The sequence below is a fragment of the Taudactylus pleione genome, unplaced genomic scaffold (assembly GCF_031769625.1).
Source record: "Taudactylus pleione unplaced genomic scaffold, aTauple2 ptg000129l, whole genome shotgun sequence".
NCBI classification, from domain to species: Eukaryota; Metazoa; Chordata; class Amphibia; order Anura; family Myobatrachidae; genus Taudactylus; species Taudactylus pleione.
Genome location: NW_028284531.1, coordinates 18,474,947 through 18,494,924, shown reverse-complemented (window position 1 = coordinate 18,494,924; position 19,978 = coordinate 18,474,947). Strand labels below are relative to the sequence as shown.

General features: G+C 44.1%; 1 protein-coding gene and 1 long non-coding RNA gene across 3 annotated transcripts in view; one reads left to right on the top strand and one right to left on the bottom strand.

Moving 5' to 3' along the window:
- SEMA4B (semaphorin 4B) overlaps window positions 1-19,978 on the top strand; it is a 273,822-nt gene that overhangs the window by 194,792 nt on the left and 59,052 nt on the right. Inside the window, exons 1-2 of one of the 2 annotated variants that reach the window (XM_088472935.1) lie at window positions 17,906-17,944; window positions 18,265-18,614. In XM_088472935.1, coding sequence (XP_088329061.1) covers window positions 18,509-18,614 — 106 coding nt within the window. In that variant the 5' untranslated portion in view covers window positions 17,906-17,944; window positions 18,265-18,508. Of the gene's footprint in view, window positions 1-17,905; window positions 17,945-18,264; window positions 18,615-19,978 lie in introns of those variants that run through there. The other variant, XM_088472934.1, reaches the window with a different exon arrangement.
- Window positions 803-18,379, bottom strand: LOC148523690 (uncharacterized). Its single transcript, XR_015878437.1, has 3 exons — window positions 18,185-18,379; window positions 14,063-14,228; window positions 803-1,425 (listed from the first exon to the last, which is right to left on the bottom strand). It is a non-coding gene; the product is annotated as an uncharacterized LOC148523690 (long non-coding RNA).

Below are 19,978 nucleotides of genomic sequence, written 5' to 3'. Positions count from 1 at the left end.
GCATCTTTTCACATCAGTACTGTGTCCATCTTTAGAAAGTGGAAATACTGAGCAATGACAGACTAAATATCCGCTGCTTATACAGGGACTGAACACTTGTTCCAGGTACAATGCTACTAACTACTGCACCCTTGGATATATATATATATATATTATTCAAGCAGTCTTCCCTTATTTTCCTATCCATTTACTTTCAATGGTAGATTTACATTGGACGGAACTACAAAGCTGCACGCAGACAGCTCTGCAATTACGTCCTTGCTATTATGCAAATGCAGCAGGAGGTGTATGACAGCCCCTGCTGCATTTGGGATCCCAGCACTGCGACCACCATCGCGACCATCAGTGTACGATGGTCGCGATGGCAGATGGCGCCGGGCCACCGGCCAGCTGAGTAAGGCTCAGCGTACTCAGGCAGACCGCAAGGCCAGGATAAAGCATCCGTCAATGCAGTCCCTGGCCTTGCCACTCCCACGCCCCGTTTCCGACAGAGATGGCCGACCTTGCCCCCGCACCGCCCTTAAATACCTCTGCCTGTCAATCAGGCAGATGCATCGAAGGGGCTGCATGCGATTACGCAGGACCCATTCTGCACACTCGCAGAACGGAATCTGGGTGCAATGCTGAATCAGTCCCTATGTAATGATATAGTGCCTACATATTCCCTAACAAACACCACCTAGGGGGATTCCAAAAGAAGACAAAGCTATTACACAATAGGCTCATAGGGCTCAAAATCTGTTACTGATTTTCATTATTTCGATGTTATTTTTTTGTATTTCTAGTTTATTTTTCAGCAGTGCTCAAGTGAATAATAATAACAACATACACTCCCTGTACAAGACCATCACAATTACCTCATTACATCAGAAACTACAATTTACATGTTATTTAAACACACACAAAATATATGTAATAGTAGTTCTTTAACTACTTAGGGGAATTAAATGACATAAGTAACCACTTTGGATACAGACAAAAAGTTCAAAGTATTGCATTTCTTAGAGATGTTGTCAGCCAGGTGACTGTAATTGAGGTTAACCTAGTCTGTGACTACTATGTCTGCACTTAGTAATACAGTAACATATAATATTAGAATACCCAATTCTTTACCTCTGCTGTTTATAGCAGGTCTGGGTATCACTGCTGAATTTAATTTTAACTGCAGAAGGGAGTGAAAATAATGTTATGCTCAAACTTGTGGACAATATCAAGTGTTTAACTCATGTGTGATGTATTTGTAAAGATTGAGACCTATTTTAACTAACCACCATTCAACAGCAATAAAAAGTTATTTATGCAGGTCAAAGTCTGTTGAACACTCCCCTTTAGTATATTGTCACTTTGATCACTTCCTTTCTATGTTCTGTTTCTATCAGCTTGTGCGGATATCTTCAATCTAGGTTATCCTCTGCCTTCTGAAATCTGAAAAATAAAAAGTTATACTCAGCATGAATCATACTCCACAGCAGAGTCATCCCTAATACTAGTCTTTGAGCAAACATGTTTGTTCAGTTCTCCTTCCTAGAGATACTGTGTAATGAGATTCAGGTGTGTAGCAGGGTAAAGGGTGATCTGCAATTTTAAATCTACTAAATAGGAACGTTGCACAACTATCATAAGTATAAGAAAGTGGTCTGGATGGTATTTTTTGTTTCTTTTATTAAAACATCCCACAGATCATCACTAAATGTTGGTACAGGAAGTGTGCATTGTCCTGTCCAGCAACGCTTGAAGACAAAAACCGGTATGGGGTATATTTTGTCGGCCTTCATCATGTTCACATGGTCATGGTGTCAACATGCAGGGTGTCGACACTGATGGAATGTCGATATGATTAGAATGTTGACAAAATGTTCCTAGTGGCTCATGCGGTGTTGTCCGGGTCCAGCAGTCAGGTGACGATGACTCCTGCAGATCCAGTGGCACTTGTGGCGATGAGTATGCCTAAACCAGGGGTGGGCAATAAGTGGCCCCCCAGCTGTTTTTGAACTACAAATCCCAGCATGCCTTGCAACAGTTTTAGCATGGCCAAATAGCAAAACTGTGGCAGGGCATGCTGGGATGTGTAGTTCTACAACAGCTCGGGCTGCTTAAACCCTAACCATTCCCCTAATGACTAACCCTAACCGTAATCTCCTAGTGTCTAACCCTAACCTCCCCTCCTGCAGCCTTACCCTCCATTACCGATCCAAGCAGAATGGTCAGCATTTCACATGTCGACATTGTAAATGTCGACATTTGAGTATATTCCGAATAGAACTCTGCTCATAGATAAACAATTCGAAATTCCACCCATTGTTAAAGTTAAAATACAAAGTTGACGCCACACTGCTCTGTACTCTAACCGAGCACCTGAGCCGGCGTCCATACTCATGTCTTGTGAATGCAACCGCTCAGCCTACTCTGAAACTTCCAGTCCTTGAACTCCACTCTGTACAGAAATAAGTTCTGTCAATAGGAATGAATGAGACTTCTGGATATGGAGATTTTCTGTCATGTGAAGCACCATGCCTAAATGATCATAAATCAAATTAAAAAGATTTCCACTGCCATTCTCATCCATCAATTTAAATGTAAAATGTGTGCCAATGCTTCTCACAGTAGAGGAACCCTTAATAGTCATCAGGGCCATAGCTAGGGTAGTGCGGCCGCTGCCATCGCACAGGGCACCACAGGTCAGGGGGCGCTGTTTGGGCCTGTCAAATTTCTGTTTATTATCATTCTCGCTTGTAGCTTCCTCTTATTTTATCCCCAGCATCTCCTGGCCTTCCCTATCTCTTCTCTGGCCCTTCCCCATGAAGCCATGGCCCTTTTTGGGTGCATTATGTCCCTTTGAAAAATGAGGGGGGCACCAATGCTCTTTCTGGCACAGGGCACCAAAAAGTCTAGTTACGGCTCTGATAGTCATATCTATGTGTGTGCGAAAGTGTTTGCTATTTTCTGCTATGACTTCATTTTTCTGCTTTCTAGAACTTTCTGGAGATTCACAGAAGGCAATTCAATTGGCGGCCATTAGGTGTCACAGAAACGGTCAGAATACTGGCACCTTGTGGCCACCGACATTGCACTTTTTCCCTCATACCCCATGGAGATGTATGCAGGAAAATGTTCAATGTTGGGGTATTTTCATTCTCAGAGATGTCAGACACCGTAAATACTCAACAACTAAATTGGCTGGATAGAGGTCCATTGTGAGGGCACTATCTGCTCACATGCCCTAGGTTAGTGTCAGACAAGTAACTTTCACTCCAGCAGTTCTTGAACTAAATTTGTGTGTCATTACTAGCTCCCTTTTCCAGACAAAAGTAAACAATTGCATTTCTGAATTTAGGCCTCTTAAATGCTAAACCACAATAAAAATGCTGCATTCAACTATAACTGATGTAGATAACAAATTCATTACTAGTGTCTGGAAAAAGGAATAATAAATACTATGTTTTTTTGTTTACAAACAGACATCTGACTCTATAATAAACAAAAGCAGCAACCAAAATGGTGGTGCACATTATCATTCTACTATTTGTATTAGTGCGGTATGCAATTTTAAATCAAATATCTGAACTAAATGCCCTTATTTTGCTATGCTACCAAAAGATGTTCCTTCAGTCTGTCTTGTTATAGAGCCATCCCTGCATACAAATCTAGCATAGTGTATTATGTGTAGAACCCCATTGTATTGTAATAAGATGTAACCCCTTGTGAACACTGCAGACAGCTTTGGAACACTTCAGTTGCTCAATAGCTTAAAGGTGAATGTCTCAGCAAAAGAGCAGCAGCCAATTACAGTAATTCTGAAAAACAAATAGTTGCTCATAGCACTTTACATGCTATTAATACATCAAAGGTTTAATTATTTGTCTTTCAAATTTAATAGCGTACATTAAAGACAGACTTTGCCATCAAGTTGACAAACAACAGTGTTTTTGATAATGCATTTGTATTACTTACTAATAACCCCCTTTTTAATTTTTGTAACCATTATGTGGAATAAGAAGAAAGTGTCATATACTGTGTGTGTGTGTGTGTGTGTGTGTGTGTATATATATATATATATATATATATATATATATATATATATATATATATATATATATATATATTAGTATATTTTGCTTTATTGTATTTTCATTTAAGATTAGATTACAGGACAAATGTTTGGTTTCATGAGAGAGACTTTTTAAACCAAAAGAGTAATGAACTTTAAACAGGAGAGTGTAAACCTAATTTTCCTGTTTAACTGTTCCTAGGTGATACTGGGGTCTATGTACTAAGCCCTGGAGAGAGATAAAGTGGAGAGCAATAAAGTACCAACCAATCAGCTGCTGTCATTTTTCAAGCACAGCTTGTAAAATGAGTTAGGAGCTGATTGATTGGTACTTTATCCCTCTCCACTTTCTCTCTCGCCAAAGGCCCATTTATCACAATGTATTTTGGAGGGACTGCAGCAGCTCCCAGGATGCACTGGGTCCATCCTCCTCTATACCCTGCCCCCGAGCCACAGGCACCTCAGTTTCAGTTGGTGCCCGGCCGTAGTCGGGTCACCGTTTGCACAGGGGGACTGCTTAGCAGCCCCCAAGCTTATATATATATATATTTTTTAGTAATTAGTTTTATTTTATTTTACACTAATCAGAGCAGCAGCGTCGGACTGTCCAGTGGACATCCACGCTGCCGCTCCTACACCCCGCCGGCGCCGTGACGTCAGTACAGATCTGGGGATCATGGTGGGACCCCAGAGTCTGTACTAGCCGGGCTCTGGGGGATCCCTGGACTGTGGCCGGATGGACGGGGATCAGGTAAGACATGCGGGTCGCTGGCGGTGACCCGCGTGTACAGTCTGCAGTCCTCCACCTCCGGTCTCTGGGGACAGGCCGGAGTTGCTAGCAGTGGCCCGCACGTCCACTAGACCACCAGGGAAATATGGCGGTAAGCGGGCATCCCAGAGGTTAATGTCCAGCCAGGGGAGGCAGCCTTCCCTGTTTAGCGGCTCCTCCCCTCAGCTCAGCGTGCCTTTCCGCTTGGGTCTGGCGCCGCTGAGCTGCATTCCTCCTGCGGCCACACCTCCAGCGAGTTCTGCGGCGGCCATCTTCCTCTGGCACATCACAGATCTCACAGGCAGCGTGCGGACCGGTCCCCCTGTGTACCTCTCCCCTGCTAGGACAGCGTACACAGCACTATAGCCGTCCCAGACAATGAATCCGGGCACATTGAATGTAGTGGTAAAGGTGCAGTGAGTATTAACTTTGTGCATTGTATGTGACTTTTGCTAGTGCTGACTGTCTGTGCTTAATTTCTACTTACTTATTTCTACTTACTGTCAGTCCAAGGGTGTTCACCAAAATTATGGCTGTCATGGCTGCCCATCTGGACAGACAGGGTATATGGCTTCTGCCGTATCTGGACGACCTCCTATTGCTGGCAGGCTCTCCGGAGGTACTTCTACAACATCTGCACCTGACGATCGCTTGTCTGCAAGTGCACGGGTGGCTGATAAACTGGAAAAAGTCCTCCCTGATTCTATCACAAAGGATGGTTCTTTTGGGAGCCCTTCTTGACTCTCATCAGCAACCAGTCTACGGGGTTGGGGTGCATTGATGGGTCCACTTTCGCTTCAGGGCTGTTGGACGGCGGAAGAAGCGGTTCTTCCCATCAACATACTAGAAATTCAGGCTGTGTACAGGGCCTTAGAGGTGTCCGGTCACGCTCTTCAAAGGAAGAGCCGTGCAAGTTCAATCCGACAACGTCACCACAGTGGCGTGCATCAACCGTCAAGGGGAGACTCGCAGTCAAGCAGCGATGTTGGAAGTGTCACAGGCGGAGTGCCACCTTCCAGCCATCTTGGCAGTCTTCATTCCAGGAGTCCTCAATTGGGAGGCAGACTTCCTCAGCTGTCACGACGTGCATCCCAGGGAATGGTCGCTTCACCCAGAAGTATTTCAACTACTCGTGGACAGGTGAGTACTGCCGGAGGTGGACAACATGGCCTCCCATCACAATCACAAGTTGCCCTTGTACGGGTCCAGGACAAGAGACGCCGGCGCAGGCCTGGTCGACGCGCTGTCAGGGAAATGGACATTTCAGCTGGCATATCTATTCCCTCTGATATCCCTGCTGCCTCGGGTCCTCCGGAAATTCAAACAGGACGGCGGCACGCTTCTGCTGGTGGCTCCGGCTTGGCCCAGACTTCCTTGGTACTCCGATCTTCGGAGCCTCTCCATCGATGCTCCGTTTCTTCTGCCTCAACGTCGGGACCTGTTGTCTCAGGGGCCCTGCCTTTACCCAAATCTGGGTTGTCTGTCTTTGACGGCGTGGCTCTTGAGACATCCGTCTTAAGGTCCTGGGGTTTTTCCAGCTCAGTCATCAGCACAATGCTACAGGCGCGCAAGCCTGCTTCCGCCAGGATTTACCACCGAGTGTGGCATACTTAATTTCAATGGTGTGAATCCAGAAACTATGATCCTCAGGCGTTTTGTGTTTCTAGGGTTTTGGCGTTCCTTCAGTCTGGTTTGGACCTAGGCTTACGCCTAGCTTCTTTGAAAGTTCATGTGTCTGCATTATCTGTGTGGTTCCAGCATAGGATAGCTACTCTTCCAGATGTCCGCACCTTTTTCCAGGGTGTTCTCAGGATTCAGTCGCCCTTTGTTCCCCCAGTGGCTCCTTGGGATTTGGTGGTGGTGCTTCAGGCCTTACAGGGTCCTCCATTTGAACCTTTTGAGTCGGTGGACCTCAAGTGGTTGACGGTTAAAACTGTTTGTTTTTCTCTTGGCGATTGTTTCGGCCAGAAGGGTGTCAGAATTGGGGGGCTTTCCTGTCGTCCTCCTTTTCTGATTTTTCACCAGGACGGTACTTCGCAATCGCCCGGGTTTTCTACCTAAAGTGGTTTCTAAGTTCCACATTAATCAGGAAACTTTTGTGCCGGCATTTCAGTCACCTGATCTCTCGGTTGGTGAGGCTTCCTTAGATGTGGTCCGTGCTCTCAAAGTTTATGTGGACCAGACTAGTTCCATTCGGAAGTCGGATTCCTTGTTCGTCCTCTTTGGTTTTCATAAGAGAGGTTGACCTGCAGGCAAACAAACTTTGGCCCGTTGGCTTCGTTTGGTTATTTGTGAGGCTTATGCACAGGAGGGATTGCCTTTTATGGCCTATGTTAAGGATCATTCTACTAGGTCTGTGGGTCGCTCGTGGGCTGCTAGCCATGGCGCCTCGGCTGTTCAGCTGTGTAAGGTGGCCACGTGGTCTTCCATCCAGACTTTTCTGAGGTTCTATGCTTTTGACACCTTCACCTCTCAGGATGCATCCTTCGGGCGCCGGATTCTTATAGCACAGGAGCGTCCCCGTCCTTAGTTGAACTGCTTTGGGACATCCCCAAAGTCAACCCTGTGGACCCCCTATGGACCCTGAAGTAGAAAACAAGAGATATGGTAAGAACTTACCTTTGTTAGCTTTGTTTTTACAAAGTCCATAGGGTCCACAGGGCACCCGCCCTGACGCACCTGGCTTCATATGGGCTATGTGGCTGGTCACCGGTTTTCCGTCTCCCTTTCTGTGAGTATAGTTCTTGTGTGTTCCAGTCTTCCTTCTCTCTGTTTTTCCTCCTCCGGCCTTGGCTACTTACCAACTGAGGTGCCTGTGGCTCAGGGGCGGGGTATAGAGGAGGATGGACCCAGTGCATCCTGGGAGCTAAAGCTTTAACTGTGTGGTGCCCGTGGATTCAGATCCAGCTATACCCCAAGGTCAATCCTGTGGACCCTATGGACTTCGTAGAAACAGAGATAACAAAGGTAAGTTCTTACCATATCTCTTGTTTTTGTTGCTATTTGTTTGTATTGTGCATATGCAAGCCGAAAAAAGCCACACATGCGCAGAGCAGTCTACATGAGTCTTCTTACAAATGGGAATATAATCCTTATATGACATGTTTTTAACACAAAACACACACTTGATAAATTGGGGACCTTAGCTGTCCCCATAGTGGGCTGTAGGTGTAGAGGTGAAGTGCGACAAATAAGGTGCTCCTGGAAAAATCAGTGATGTCACCATGGTATGGCTCTTCATAATGCAAAGTGGTGACAACACCTGTGTTTGGAGGGAAAAAAAAGCGAGAAAAAGGCGTTAACACTGCTTGATAAATAGACCCCTGAAACTTGCATCCAGTACTAAAATACCAGTGAAGAGGACCTACACAGGGGAACTAAGTAGGTGGGCCTTGTATCTGAAAATTGACCTTCCCTTTAATATGGAGCCATATCAAGAACTTGAGAGTGATCTAGAGTAATAGCTCATATACAAAAGACGATGTGTGTATGAGACGACCTCATCAGCGACGGACCCGGCGTGGGAGCAGGCATGGGCAAGTTCATACACTTGCCGATGCCGTCAATGACGAATGACAGTGGTGGGGGGTGGCAGGGCCATGCTGCATTCGGCAGCATGGCATAGTTAACGATATCTCCTGATTGAGCTGCATATACAGCCGACTGGGGATATCGCTAACGACCCGCGGGGGGCGCGCAACGTTGGGTGTTCAGACAATACACACTAGATGATATGAACGATATATCTTCGAACGATATCGTTATCGTTCACTTTTATCGTCTAGTGCGTACGCAGCATTAGTGTGTAGTGAATATAGCACATGATTGGATACTTATGGACCCTGCCCAATCTTGTGCCACATTCACCACAGACCACCTCCAATACAGTATAATTTTTCCCCATGACTACAACAGGCGTGTAGTGAATATAATTTGACTGATACGTAGGGCATGGTAGAGGACAATAACTAATGATGATGGAATGTCCGAAAGTGGACATTCCCCTTAATGCATTTTAATTTTTGCAAAACGTTTATTAAACTCTTCAGGATGCCAAACTTCCATCAACAAACATAGAAGAATCTTGAGGCTTTTTTAATTATATATATATATATATATATATATATATATATATATGTGTGTCATTATTCCAAATGACTGAGTCACTGGTCACTGGAGACAGAGTGGAATTTATTACCCTGCTGAAACCTATGAATGTGACACTTACCAGATATTGGCGCAAGATAATTACATTGTACAACAAACAATATAATTTTCCTGTACTAGTAGACATGCCTGTAGTAGCAATAAATGAATATTTTCCTATTCAGTTGTACGTCAACGCAACCTACACCGCATTTGAACTAAAATTAATTACTTTACTAGGTACTTTGTTTTGTTATCTTTGCTCTGTGTATTTTGGTTAAAAAGCTGGCATTTTAATTTAAACAATATACTTTTGTTGTTGATTTCAATGCTCACAACAACTTAATTTTCTAGTCCAACAGCTTCAGATCACAAACGTCCTAAGATTAATAATATTAATAACAACAAGAGGGGAAGAGCTCTCACAGTGTAACACGTAAAGCCATTTTATCCTAAAAGTGGTGCCAAATTTGAGTACTTTTTAGGTGAAAAAAATGCAAGATTATCTGATATCACTTTTCTACTCCTCAAAGCCAAGGCTTCCAAATGCATTTATCCACCGCGGAAATAATCTGTAATGGACATGTAAGCACACTCTGGTGCAATACCATAAAACAATGTAGGTTTTTTTCAATAAAACATACTCCCAAATAAATATGCACACAAATGGACAAACAATTCAGGCTTATCTGATTTAGCATATGGGTTAATGAGAAACTTTGGACTCCCCTCCTAGACATCCATAAACCCATAACATCGACAAAAGAATCCGTTATATCTTGGATAAAGTCCAACTGAGTCCAGGAAAGTATATTTAAATGCTAGAAACACTAAGAGGACTCCCAATGCATTTTGTTAATAACATTTTTATCAAGGGCATGTGTGGATTCATACTAGTGAGTTTTACATTTATTTAACAAAGGAAAGAATGCATTATTTAAGTAACAAAGCATCTTTTTTTTTTTTTTTTTTTTTAACCAGTCAGCACTATTGCTTGCCAGTGCTTGATAAATAGTCCCTATCTTTAGGGCAGGCTTATTATAAAACTTAGAAAAAATAAAAAATTTGAGGTGTTGCCCATAGCAAGCCCATAGCAACCAATCATTTTTTTTTATAATGCACAAGATTAATAGGAGATAGAACCTGATTGGTGGCTATGGGCAACACAAGTTTTAGTTTTCTTCCCATTGTGGTATGATAGAATTTCTAAATGTTCATATTCTATGTAACTGCATAAGAAATTATACAGCTTTGGAAAAAAAGCACACTGGGCTTCAAATCTGTGTTTTTGCATATGAAGAGAAAATTAACAGTCATATTGTCTTCACCAAGAAGTAAAATGTGATACATTTAATGTCATATGAGAAATGTAGGTATTCATGTCACATTATAACTAGGGATGTGCGCCGGACCATTTTTGCCGGATTTGGATTTGGTTCTAATTCGTCGTCCGGATTTGGATTTGCCAAACTGCGGTGACTGGCTTTGGATTTGGATTTGGATTTTTTTACAAAAATTGACAAAAAAAGCTAAAATCACATAAATTGGTCTTTTTTTTCTTCCTAGAGTATTATTAACCTCAATAACATTAATTTCCAGTCAATTTAGACCATATCACAGCTTATAATATTGTTTTCAACATTATTGGCCAAAGGTTGCAGTGAGCTGACTGGTTACTAAGCGACAAAGCAGCGGCACAACGACACAGACACCACAGTATAAAGCACATCTATGACACATTGCCACACAGCAGTGGCAGAAATGAAAAGTAGTGCACCCACCCAGTGGGGTACGGCCAGCAGAATCACAGTACTTGTTTACATAGTGGGCTACGGCCCTAGGAGTCACAGTGCACAATCTTATTCACATTAAACCACACATAGTGCCCCTGATTCACATTACACCATAAAGTAGTGTCTCTTATTTATGTTACGACACACAGTAGTGCCCCTTTTACACAATGCCCACAGTAGTGACCCTTTTACACAATGCCCACAGTAGTGCCCCTTTTACACAATGCCCACAGTAGCGGTGTCCCTTACACAATGCCCCCAGCAGTGGTGCCCCCTATGCAGTCCCCTTAGTAGTAGGGTCCACTATGCAGTTCCCCCAGTAGAATGCCCCCCATTAGCAGGCCCCCCCAGTAGTATGCCCCCCATTAGCATGCCATCCAGTAGTATGCCCCCCATTAGCAGGCCCCCCCAGTAGTATGCCCCCCATTAGCAGCCACCCAGTAGTATGTCCCCCAGTAGTATGGCCCCCCCAGTAGTAGGCTGCCCCAGTAGCAGGCCCCCCCCAGTAGTAGGCTGCCCCAGTAGTAGCCCCCCCTGTAGTATGGGCTCCCCCTGTAGTATGCCCCCCCCAGTAGTATGGCCCCTCCAGCAGCAGGCCCCTCAGTAGTATGGCCCCCCCAGTAGCAGACCCCCCCCAGTAGTATAGCCCCCCCCAGTAGCAGGCCCCTCAGTAGTATGGCCCCCCCAGTAGTATAGCCCCCCAGTAGCAGACCCCCCCAGTAGTGCAGACCCCCCAGTAGTATGGCCTCCCCGCACCCCCAGTAGCAGACCCCCCCAGTAGCAGACCCCCCCCAGTAGCGCCCCCGGCCCTTGCACAAATAAAAAAATAAAAACTTACCTGTATCCCCGCTCCCGCTCCGTCCGCTCTGCTGTCACACGCTGAGGAGGGAGCCGGAAGACGGAGCTCATGTGTGAGCTCCAGCCGGCTCCCTCCGTGCAGCAGCCAATGAGAGTCTGTGTGACTCTCATTGGCTGCTGTAACAAACACACAGCTGCCGCTGGCAGCTGTGTGTTTGTGTCTGTGTAGGGCAGAGCGCTATCACAGCGCTCTGCCCTACACAATAGGAGCCCTGATGTCGGATTCTCCAGTGAGAATCCGACATCAGGCAGCCGCCGTTCGGCCCCGAACGGGGATCCGAGTCAGGCGGTGAACACCCGAACAGGGTTCGGGTGGACTCGGATCCCCAATGTTCGGAGCGGTTCGGATTCCACAGAATCCGAACTGCTCATCTCTAATTATAACATGACTACTGGTCATAATGCAATCATTTGTATAGTTAGTACACAGCATACATTTAAGAACAGATGCTGAGCATTGCTTCAAGTCAGATGTCTATCTATTGAGACATCTGAATTTCCTTTACTTCAATCCAAGTGAATGACACTGATATCGGACTCTATTACCCTCTTTTAAATTAAAAATTGTATGTTTATAATTACTCTGCCATTACCTATTTAGGTTAAAGGCATCTTTACCAACTCTTCTGGAATGCCCGGGAGAGTCCCCTGGTAGGTTCATGAATAATATCATGTTCCCACCACCACTGTACAGTGCTGCAACGGAGCCACGAATACATGCCTCCCCCTCACCTGTCTCTTATCTAGTAATAAATATTACCTCATAAATAGAACTTAACCGCCTGAAGAGAGTGCTTTTGATCAGGCGTCAACATTCTCGGAACCCATCTTGCTGACACCTTGTGTAGCCCCAATTTTTGAGTCAGTATGGCTTGAATTCGGGTATTTGAGATGCCAGTAACCTCTTCTAAATGTCGAATGGTCAGTCGACGGTTAGCCATGACAAGGTCATGCTGTGAACTTGTAGTGAATCACTTATATAAACACACCAACTGCTTCTCTCACCCACCCCCTGTACCTCACACTACCTGCTTCTCTCACCCACCCCCTGTACCTCACACTACCTGCTTCTCTCACCCACCCCCTGTACCTCGCACTACCTGCTTCTCTCACCCACCAACTGTACCTTGCACTACCTGCTTCTCTCACCCACCCCCTGCACCTCGCACTACCTGCTTCTCTCACCCACCCCCTGTACCTCGCACTACCTGCTTCTCTCACCCACCCCCTGTACCTCGCACTACCTGCTTCTCTCACCCACCCCCTGTACCTCGCACTACCTGCTTCTCTCACCCACCCCCTGTACCTCGCACTACCTGCTTCTCTCACCCACCCCCTGTACCTCGCACTACCTGCTTCTCTCACCCACCCCCTGTACCTCGCACTACCTGCTTCTCTCACCCACCCCCTGTACCTCGCACTACCTGCTTCTCTCACCCACCCCCTGTACCTCGCACTACCTGCTTCTCTCACCCACCCCCTGTACCTCGCACTACCTGCTTCTCTCACCCACCCCCTGTACCTCGCACTACCTGCTTCTCTCACCCACCCCCTGTACCTCGCACTACCTGCTTCTCTCACCCACCCCCTGTACCTCGCACTACCTGCTTCTCTCACCCACCCCCTGTACCTCGCACTACCTGCTTCTCTCACCCACCCCCTGTACCTCGCACTACCTGCTTCTCTCACCCACCCCCTGTACCTCGCACTACCTGCTTCTCTCACCCACCCCCTGTACCTCGCACTACCTGCTTCTCTCACCCACCCCCTGTACCTCGCACTACCTGCTTCTCTCACCCACCCCCTGTACCTCGCACTACCTGCTTCTCTCACCCACCCCCTGTACCTCGCACTACCTGCTTCTCTCACCCACCCCCTGTACCTCGCACTACCTGCTTCTCTCACCCACCTCCTGTACCTCACATTACCTGCTTCTCTCACCCACCCCCTGCACCTCACACTACATGCTTCTCTCACCCTCCCCAGCACCTCAAACTACCTGCTCCTTTCACCCACCCCTGTACCTCACACTACCTGCTCCTTTCACCCACACCTGTACCTCACACTACCTGCTTCTCTCACCCGCCCCAAGCACCGCACACTACCTGCTTCTCTCGCCCAACTCCAGCACCGCACACTACCTGCTTCCCTCTCTCACCGCCTGCACCTCACACTACACCCATGATGTGACATAGGATAGGACTATATATATATATATATATATATATATATATCCAAATGGTCGGCACTCCCACAAAATAATGTTATTACGCCCCGGTGCCAACTCCCTCCATGAACATATACAAATAACAAGATTGTGGGGGGCACTCCAGGGTCTGGTATTGACGGTTAAATCATAAGTCGAACACGACAGCCATAGTCCAACGTTTCGGGTATTTTAATTACCCTTTTTCAAGGAATAAGAAGATATACAAAATAATAACATACCTTTATACACCCAGTGTGTAACAGCATCTCCCGTCCACTGGTGCACGAGACACCCACTTCCAGAAACATGAACCGGAAGCGACCGCAGAGCCGGAGCGTCATCGTATCCCAGCAACCGATGACGCCTAAAGCACGTGACATCCCCACACCATAAACAACAGCAAATCTGCAGGATAAAAATGAAAATCATGAGTATGAATATTCGAATACATATAAATATAGACAGAGTTAGACAAAATTAGCTGCGCTATTAATACTGATAGCTGGTGAATAATAAGCATGAAAGCATAACACACTTATAACACATATCCAGGAGACACAATGGTTGCAATACTGGAAAGGCAACTGATGCAGAAAATGTATATACTTAATAAATGCATAAGCCCAAAAAAGACATATTCATAAAATCTATTATTCCTAAATCCATCATAAAAATGCATTAAAGGTTAAGTGATCATTAAGGCCACGGGCTTTAACCATATCCAAAGTAAAAATCCATCGGGACTCTAGCTGAAGGAGTCTCTTGTGGCGATCTCCACCGCGGATATTTTCAGGAACGTGGTCAATAAGAATGTGTTTGAGGCTGGCAAGGTTATGTTTAGCTTAAAAAAAATGTCTAGCCACGGGCTGATCCGACGTTTTCCCATTGATCGCAGACCTAATGGCTGACCGATGTAATGCCATGCGTTCACGAATTGAACGCATGGTTTTACCTACATAGCACAGCCCACACGGGCACTTTATGAGATATATTACATACGTGCTAGTGCAAGTAAGGGCATAATTGATGGAATATTTGCGACCCGTATGGGGATGAAAGAAAAACTTATTACTAATCATATATCTACAAGTAGTACATCCCACACACTGGTAACAACCAACACTCTTTTTCTGAGCAACTGATTGACTTTTCAAATGATCCGTGATGTCAGAATGCACCAACCAATCTCGAAGGTTACGACCCCTTTGGTAGCAATGTCTAATTCTTTTGTATTTAAAACACTTCAAATCTTTATCTTGTTGTAACAAGGGCCATAAAGTATTGATGGACTTGGAAATCTGTGAGTTGGCGGTGTCATATTTATGTACCCAATTGATGGTCTCAGATCCAGTATCTAATTTAGAATCAATAAGTGTTTCCCTTCTAGGAATCAAGTCCACTTTTTGTTTGGCATTCCAAAGAGTCTTATCTGAATAACCTCATGCTTTGAATTTATCTAACATGGTAGCCATATTGGTCTCCCTTTCAATATCCATGCTTGTTATCCTTTTAACTCGCAACAACTGCGAGAAGGGCAAACCCTTTTTGAGAGCCGGTGGATGATAACTATTTGCTAGCAAAAGGGTATTACGGTCCGTAACCTTGTTGTAAATGGTAGTACAAATTTTGTTATTCATAACAGAAATTAAAACGTCAAGGAACGGTATAGATTCCAAACTCATGGACCAGGTGAATTTGATAGGACAATCAAGATTATTGATCTGGGTCATAATTTGATTCAAATCTTCATAGTTACCTTTCCACAATAATAGAATATCATCTATGTAACGTGAATAGAAAATAATTCTATCACGGACATCACGAGTAAAGAACAAATTTTGTTCAATGTCAAACATATATGCATTAGCGTACAAGGGTGTGACATTCTAACCCACCGCACACCCCGTACGCTGTAGGTAGTAATGCCCATTGAAATAGAAAAAATTTCTAGTCAGAGTCAATTCCAATAGTTGAATATACAGATTTAAATCAGGACCATAATTCCCCACAAAGAGGGCTTATTAGCCACGAGGAACTTGCTGGAAATGAATCCCCTCTACAATGGTCCTGATTTAAATCTGTATATTCAACTATTGGAATTGACTCTGACTAGAATTTTTTTCTAACGGTTTTCATACCCTCATTGTAACATGGCCAGGTCCCCTGTCCCAATTCAAGAAGCTGGAAAGTCGGGAGGTGCGTTTTTAGGTTTATATGTGCTTTTACAGGTCAGCTTTTCTAAAACTTATTTGAAAAGAAAATAGAATTTCTCTTTTATAAGCTGACATCTGAGATACATACAGTAATAATGCGCACAGCCTTCCAGGCACTCCTAAAGCTTTGTACGCTCAGAAACACAAGTATGGTGGGTGTTGGGTGGAGAGGGTGTGTGTGTTGTAAGTTCAAATACTTTTTAATCTACTATTTCATATAAACACTACATCCTTTTCTACCTTCAATTACTTTTTATGGAAATGTGATTTATTTGACAAAGATGTTTTATTTTAAATTATACAGTATATCTGAAGCATCTATTAACAAGTTCCCTAAGTGTTTTGTGTCTAACAGGTGTGGGTTTTGTGTTTTTACACTTGAAGGGGTCATAATGTATACCCACTTTCAGTATAGAGGTGGAATTCAGAAAATAAAGCAGCTCACACATTTATTGGCTTTGTGTCAGTTGGTCTAGACTCTACTGCTTTCTTTAACAATAAAATAGCAATAAATAAAATAATCCGTTCATTGTAAATGTGAGATCTGATCGCAGCGAGAGAGGCCCTAGGAAAGTCGATACCCAAACATTTGTACAGTAATATCAAACACTGGTGCGTTTTGCAGCTGGCACAGAATACTAAGGAAATATACCCCTGAGAACATTTTAATGAATTCATATGAATATTTATTTTGAAAAGAAAAAAATGTTCTAGTAGGTTTTTCTACTAGTAACATTTTTATTTTAATTTTTTTCCCATTCCCTGTAAGATGCATTTTAATGTTTGTAATAATTAGTCAATAGTAGATAGATAGATAGATAGATAGATAGATAGATAGATAGATAGATAATAGATAGGTACTTCTAGTAAAGTTTTATATCTGAACAAAGCACAAGACCTCTTTGAGCAATTGGGCCTATTTAGGTAACTTACACTTATTTTGGCGATATGTAATTTTTTTTAGAAGCACAATTTAACTATATTTTATTTCTGTGGTAGATGAGTGATATTTAGCTTACTGTGCTGGAGGATCCTGTTTTGCTCTTGTGAGCATGCACAGGAAATTGGTGCTTGTGTGGGTAAGGGACCCAAGTTACAGCTTTAATTTCCGACATGTATATTGTGATTATATTGTATTTTCTGGGGGTGGGGCTACTGCCATACTTGATAAATAGGCGCCCAATAACAACAGCAGCAGCGTGGGCATAACTATCATTGGTGCAAGGGGTTCACCATTGGGTGGTACATAGGGGCCCTTACAAACTTTTGCTATGGGGCCTTCAAATACCTAGTTACGCCCCTGAACAGCAGGGTTATCCTATGTTCACTGGTTGTGATCCTCTTACTATATTAGGCAAAGTTTAATAAACCTTATTGCTAGAGTGGACCCTATCTCTGTGGAAAGCCCCATTCACGCCAGCATGGAGGATTTTTGTCTGGTCAGATGAGACCAAAAAGGACATATTTTGTACTTCATGCCATGTTTGGGCCAAGATACCTCAAATGTGACATAAGTGCTTGATTAAACGAATACTGAAAATGCTTAAATCAAGTTCATGCTGCTAAAGCTACTGACTCACCGGGTGTACCGTGTACTTAATTTCCACAGATGGCTTATTTTATTGTGGAATAAATATTGACAGAGTGGTGGTATCTGTCACACTAGATCAATGGTTCTCAAACTCGGTCCTCAGGACCCCACACAGGTCATGCTTTCCAGGTCACCCAGCAGGTGCACAGGTGTATTCATTACTCACTGACACATTTTAAAAGATCCACAGATGGAGCTAAATATTTCACTTGTGATTCTGTGAGGAGACCTGGAAAACATGCACTGTTTGGGGTCCTGAGGACCGAGTTTGAGAACCTGTGCACTAGATTAACCTGATCACATTTTGGTGGCCACTGGTCAGTACACTTTAGTTGACTGTGTATGGGTGTGAAAAGTGGTTATACGTGGCTGATCAATGCACTTAAATTGACAGACACACCTAAAATATGTCACTTGTACTTAATTACATTTTAGTTTAGTAAAACAAATTGTACAATAATACGTATGCTATGAATTTGTATACAAGTATATTGACCTATTGCTAAAATGAAAGCTAATCTACATGAAGCAGTGTGTAGTAGCAGAGGAGAGCTCACCTTTTCCTGTTACACAATACAAATGTGATGACTGGTGTTTCTCATCTAGATTCTCTCTCTCTCCCTCTCCCTCTCTCCAGGTCAGTGAGTGGAGGCGGGTACAGGAGGAGGCTCCGGGGCGGTCCCTTCTGCTCACTCTGTAAACTTTTCCTAACCTTCATCTCCTGAGTAGTAAATACCCCGCACGTCGCTGCTGCTGTTGCTCCGGGCTGGATTACAAATCTGGTGTAAGGAATAAGGAAAGCGCTGGGAGGAAAGTGACGCCGCTACCTGTGCTCTACAGGCAGAGGGAAGTCCTGCTGGGCGCCGGTGCCAGGCTCGGCTATGGGGGGCACCTGGGAATGGTTCTTTGTCCTGGGACAGACTGTGGCCACTCTCCTGCTCGTACAGTCCGCGGATGAGGTCATTCCTAGGCTCACCTTGCAGTACGGTAAGTGTAGGGGACCGCAAGGGGTTACAAGTGGGACTGAGGGGACCTTGCCTACGGGACCCTGAGAATGAGGGGGCTGCTACCAGTAACCATCTCCCGCGGTGACATGTGTACACCGGGCACTGCTCAGCTGTCACTCTGGTGTAACTGCTGATGGGTCTTGTTTTAGTTTTATAAGGAGCATTGTAGTAGTTTTATTTTGTTTTTGTCTTGTTTGTTGTCCCGCCACACTGTATAATATCAATGGATCCCAGACCACGTAACAAGATTTGTGCCAGAGGAAATAGAGGTATCAGAAATCCTTGCCAGCCCCTGGCATTAATGTTCTATTACCCCTATCTGGCCTCAACACATTTTATAAGAGGCATTTAACCCTTTCAATGCAAGGCTGGCAAGCAGCTGGTTTTACTTTGTGATGCAGACTGCTCCTGTCCAGCTAGTATGGAACTAAAAGTCTCAGCATGTTCTGCCAACCTCTAGCATTGACATTTTGTTTCCACTATCTGAACGCAACACATTTTACATTTAATGCGTTGAAGAAGAAAAAAAATGTGTTGTGTCTTTTTACTTAACTTAGAGTGGAACAGCCTTGGTGCATGGCCTGCATGTCCTGTGCAGGTATTTGTTATTACACTAGTGGAGAGATTGCCTCTGGTTTGGTGACCTTTGCTTATACTGCTGGGACTGATGGTAAGAGGAGTGGAGATGGTTCAGCCCCTGCTGGTCTATGTAGCACATCAAGGATTATTTTGGTGACTTCTTATCTCTCTAAACTGCCATCTAACAAGTGAATCCTCAATACAGTATTTGTTATGTTATAACTGAAGTAGAAACTATTTTATATAATTGGCCACGTGTGGATTATTAGTGTTGGTAAAGTTGCTTTCCCTGCCTGTTCTTTTATAATACAATAAAAAGTGATTTATGCAGTGTACAGCAGAATAATAAATCATCTAAACAACTGCTGACACTGACATAGTGACCATATATACAGGAAATATACATTATTAATGGTTCTGTCATGTCAATGCAGCGTCACCATTGAAGTTACAAGTGCAGAATTTGATACTGTCTAGCAATGTCACTTCTAGTGGTGTATAGGTATTTTTAATGATATCTCAGAAAATACCTGCTATGTAATTCTGACTGTACACTGAGAAATCCAGTGTACCATGATGAGCTTATAGCATATGTGGTAAACTATTTAGTTTCCATATAATGCCAATATAATTTTGCATCAAGTTTCTCACTATGGGGTTTATGTACTGCCGCGATTATTTTGTATCCATCTCGCCAGGAATATTGTCATTTTTAGAGACCTAATCATGATGTTAATTATCAGGATCTGAACGGACCCTGATAAT